Raw genomic sequence first — 3,583 nt, 5'->3', positions numbered from 1 at the left:
GAAACAATAACATCTCTCTATTGTCATGTCAGATATCTTCACTTTAATACTTTCACTTTAATACTGAAACTATTAAAGATGAGAATGTTTGTCTGTCTGTCTCTCTCTGTCTGTTTGTCTGTGTGTGTGTGTGTGTGTGTGTGTGTGTGTGTGTCTGTCTGTCTGTCTGCCTGTGTGAATCCCTAAAACTCGACAACTACCCAACCGATTTCATTCAAATTTTACACATGACTTACTCATGCAACTTCATGAGACAAAAAAATTTTCAACTTCTTGCCTAATGCGAGACCACAGTAATCTCTTATCTCTTACAATTTTCAGTATTACGTGTCAAATGTGAAACAATAATATCTCTCTATTGCAATGTGAGATTCAGTTTAATACTTTCACTATTATAGTGAAACTATTACCTAACATATATACATGCATACATACATGTTCGTCATAAACACTCTAACACTCCTACTAATAACCACTTCACCAATGACACCCCACCATTCAACGGCTTGCAGTGCACCTGGAAAACAGTCAAAGAGTGTACTTTACTGATGTAAATGCTTCTCTGTTGGCAGAGGAACCAAAGGATACCACACTCACTGCATTCTTCAAACTTTGTCAAGTTGATCCATTTGCTCAAACATTGCTGTATCCACAGATTCCATCGCACTACACTTGGAATGGAAAAAAATGCACCCCAAGGAAAGCAGGTCAAAATGTTCATGGATACCCTGGCATTAAGTTTGACACTTGCCTTGGGCGAGTATACACAGTGCAACCCACTCAACAAGAGTGCTTCTACCTCCATCTACTACTGCATGAGGTCAGAGGGCCAACGTGTTTCCAGGCCCTAAAAACCGTTCATGGACATGTCTGCAGAACATACAGAGAAGCCTGCTATCGACAAGGACTGTTAGAAGATGGTGCACAATGGGATGCAACTTTGGGAGAGGCTGCTTTATCACAATCACCTAAAAGTCTCAGGGCACTATTTGCAGTATTACTACAGACATGCGAACTGTGTGATCTTGCAACTCTATGGCTCAAGTACAGGGACAACATGGCTGAAGACTTTCAGCGGCAAGCTCAACGGCTCTATCCGGACATGGAGGGTATCAGCAATGAAGTCTACAACAAAACTCTCATTGACATTGAAGACAGAATTGCTACACTGGGTGGAAATGAATTGTCCACATATGGCCTGCCATAAACCTTCAAGTCAGGGTCAAATAGCCTTCCCACTGCTGTCATTTGTGAAACATCCTACGACACTCAAGTGCTTTCAAAGCACATTGTTGAAAACGAGCCTAAATTACTTCTGGACCAGCTGCTGGCCTACACAACTATTCTTAACAGTGTACGCCAATGCGAGTGACGATTCTTCTTCCTTGATGCTCCTAGAGGGACAGGAAAAACATTTCTTACAAAGCTTCTCCTTGCAGAAGTTAGGCAGCATCAGGACATTGCAGTAGCTGTTGCCTCCTCTGGGACTGCTGCTACTTTGTTACCTGGTAGCAGGACAGCACACTCCACTTTTAAACTCCCTCTCAATTTAGCAGCATCCGAGATGCCTTCATGCAACATCAACAAAAGCTCAGATCAGGGGCAGGTACTTCAAAGGTGTCATCTAATTGTCTGGGATGAGTGCACCATGGCTCACAAGGGAACTTTGGAAGCATTAGATAGAGCCCTGAAAGACATCCGAGACTGTCAGGCTCCAATAGGAGGTGTAACGCTTCTGTTGTCAGGTGATTTCAAGCAAACTCTTCCTGTCATTCCGAAAGGCACTAGAGCAGATGAGGTCCAAGCATGCCTAAAGTCCTCTACCTTGTGGCATCATGTTATGATCCTCAGTCTTACCACTAACATGAGAGCTCAGCTACATGGCGACCAAATGTCCGCAAAGTTTGCACAGGACATTTTGACACTTGATGATGGCAAGGTGCCTCTCGACGCTGCAGGACAAATGGAAGTGTGGCCATTTTTCTCTGTTGTTAATTCTGTGGATGAGCTCAAACACAAAGTCTTTCCCAGCTTCACAGAAAACAACAAAAGCACAAGTGGCTGTGTGAAAGAGCAATATTAGCTCCAAAAAATGTTGCTGTTAAAAAAATTAATCAACAGCTAATGCATTCTCTTCCAGTATGGGAGACCCTACCAGGTGTTTGTGCTCCATTGGCATTGCTCTTAGAATCATTGTAGCACACAAGCTACTACACCACAACAAGGACTGGACCTTGTTTTATAAAACCTCTAGATAAGACGAATTCCAGAACTGAGCCACCGAAATACTGATCATCACTCAACATCAAAGTAATGAAATCAACAGTCAAGAAACACCAATAAAGTTACTGATTGAAGAAAACCTAGATATTTCTAGAAGACAATTTGGATTCTGACCAAATCACAGTACAACAGGTGTTTTTACTGTCACAGTTATAAAGTATGTGTCACAGTCCTGGAAGAATATGTGTCACTTCTGGCAGAGTATGGTTCAAAAGAACTCTGAAATCCAAAAGGATACTCAGGAGACTACTAAAGTGATTGTAAAATCTATCAAAGGTATCATTTTAGAGTAGTGGTCTTCAAGTGGGGTCCATATGACCCTAAAGGGTCTTTATATGACCCTTGGGGTTCCTTATAGGATTTTGTTGTTAAAATTGATCTGCAGTAAATTGCTTATACTTCTACCATACACAAAATATTAAAAAAAAATTTTATACAATTTTTCATAATATTCAATTATAGAAATAGTTATAGCTGTTGCCAATGTCATGTAAATGGTACCTGTGAAATTGTAATCATGGCTGTTGCCGGTAGCAAGATCATCGAATATTGGGCCTCATGGAGGTAAGGGACAAAGTGATGATGCATGATCTATGAATGCTGGGCTTCATGAAGGCGATGACAAGTAAGTGAGACCTTTGGCAATATGCTGTGCTTGAAAAAAATCAGCAAGTGAAACCATCGTCATGGTCATTGTCAGTGTCATATAAATGGCACCCATGTTGGTGGCACGTAATAAGAACCCTTACACTCTTGGAGTGGTTGGAGTTAGAAATGGCATCCAGCCATAGAAACCAAGCCAAATCAGGCTGGAACCTTGTGCAACTCTCTGGCTCACCAATTCCAGTCAAACTGTCTAACTCATGCCAGCATGGAAAGCAGACACTAAATGATGATGATGATGAAAAATATTTTGGGTTTTTTTTTATATATATACATCAAATGGCTAAGGAGGTCCAGTAGAGTAAAATAAGAATCAAAGGGGTCCATAGGCAAAAAATGGTTGCAAAGCACTGTTTTAGATCAATCTTCCTATCAGTCATCCAAAAACGCATCAGTCTTACAAGGTTGAATACATGGCTTACTTCAGTTCTTACTATTCATACAAGAGTGTGCTGAAAAGTTCCTGGTTTTAGGTAAAAGAAAATACAAGAGGATCAATTAATTATGATTTTATTCAGCATATTCTCCTCTCAGATTCACACACATTGTAACAGTCCTTCATTTTTTTCTAATCCCTGTAAAAGAACTCAGAAGGTTGGGCCTCCAGCTAGGCCTTTCATGATACCCTTAAAGCCAG

At 40.8% G+C, this 3,583-nt stretch overlaps 1 protein-coding gene across 1 annotated transcript; it reads left to right on the top strand.

Annotated features, from left to right (window-relative positions):
• Positions 1 to 1,564: 1,564 nt before the first annotated feature.
• On the top strand, positions 1,565 to 2,777 carry LOC106874240 (ATP-dependent DNA helicase PIF7-like). Its single transcript, XM_014921899.1, has 2 exons — positions 1,565 to 2,057; positions 2,746 to 2,777. The coding sequence occupies exons 1-2, from the start codon at positions 1,565 to 1,567 to the stop codon at positions 2,775 to 2,777; spliced, it is 525 nt and encodes a 174-aa protein (XP_014777385.1).
• Positions 2,778 to 3,583: the final 806 nt, after the last annotated feature.

This window comes from Octopus bimaculoides, chromosome 1 (assembly GCF_001194135.2).
Source record: "Octopus bimaculoides isolate UCB-OBI-ISO-001 chromosome 1, ASM119413v2, whole genome shotgun sequence".
In the NCBI taxonomy this organism is placed as follows: domain Eukaryota; kingdom Metazoa; phylum Mollusca; class Cephalopoda; order Octopoda; family Octopodidae; genus Octopus; species Octopus bimaculoides.
Note: the sequence above shows the minus strand (reverse complement) of the source record. Positions and strands in the feature narration are given on the sequence as shown.

Coding starts and splice junctions, on each gene's coding strand:
- LOC106874240 (XM_014921899.1), top strand. CDS start 1,565: ATGCCTTCATGCAACATCAACAAAAGCTCAGATCAGGGGCAGGTACTT. Junction 2,058..2,745: donor AGAAAACAACAAAAGCACAA/GTGGCTGTGTGA, acceptor ATTCAATTATAG/AAATAGTTATAGCTGTTGCC.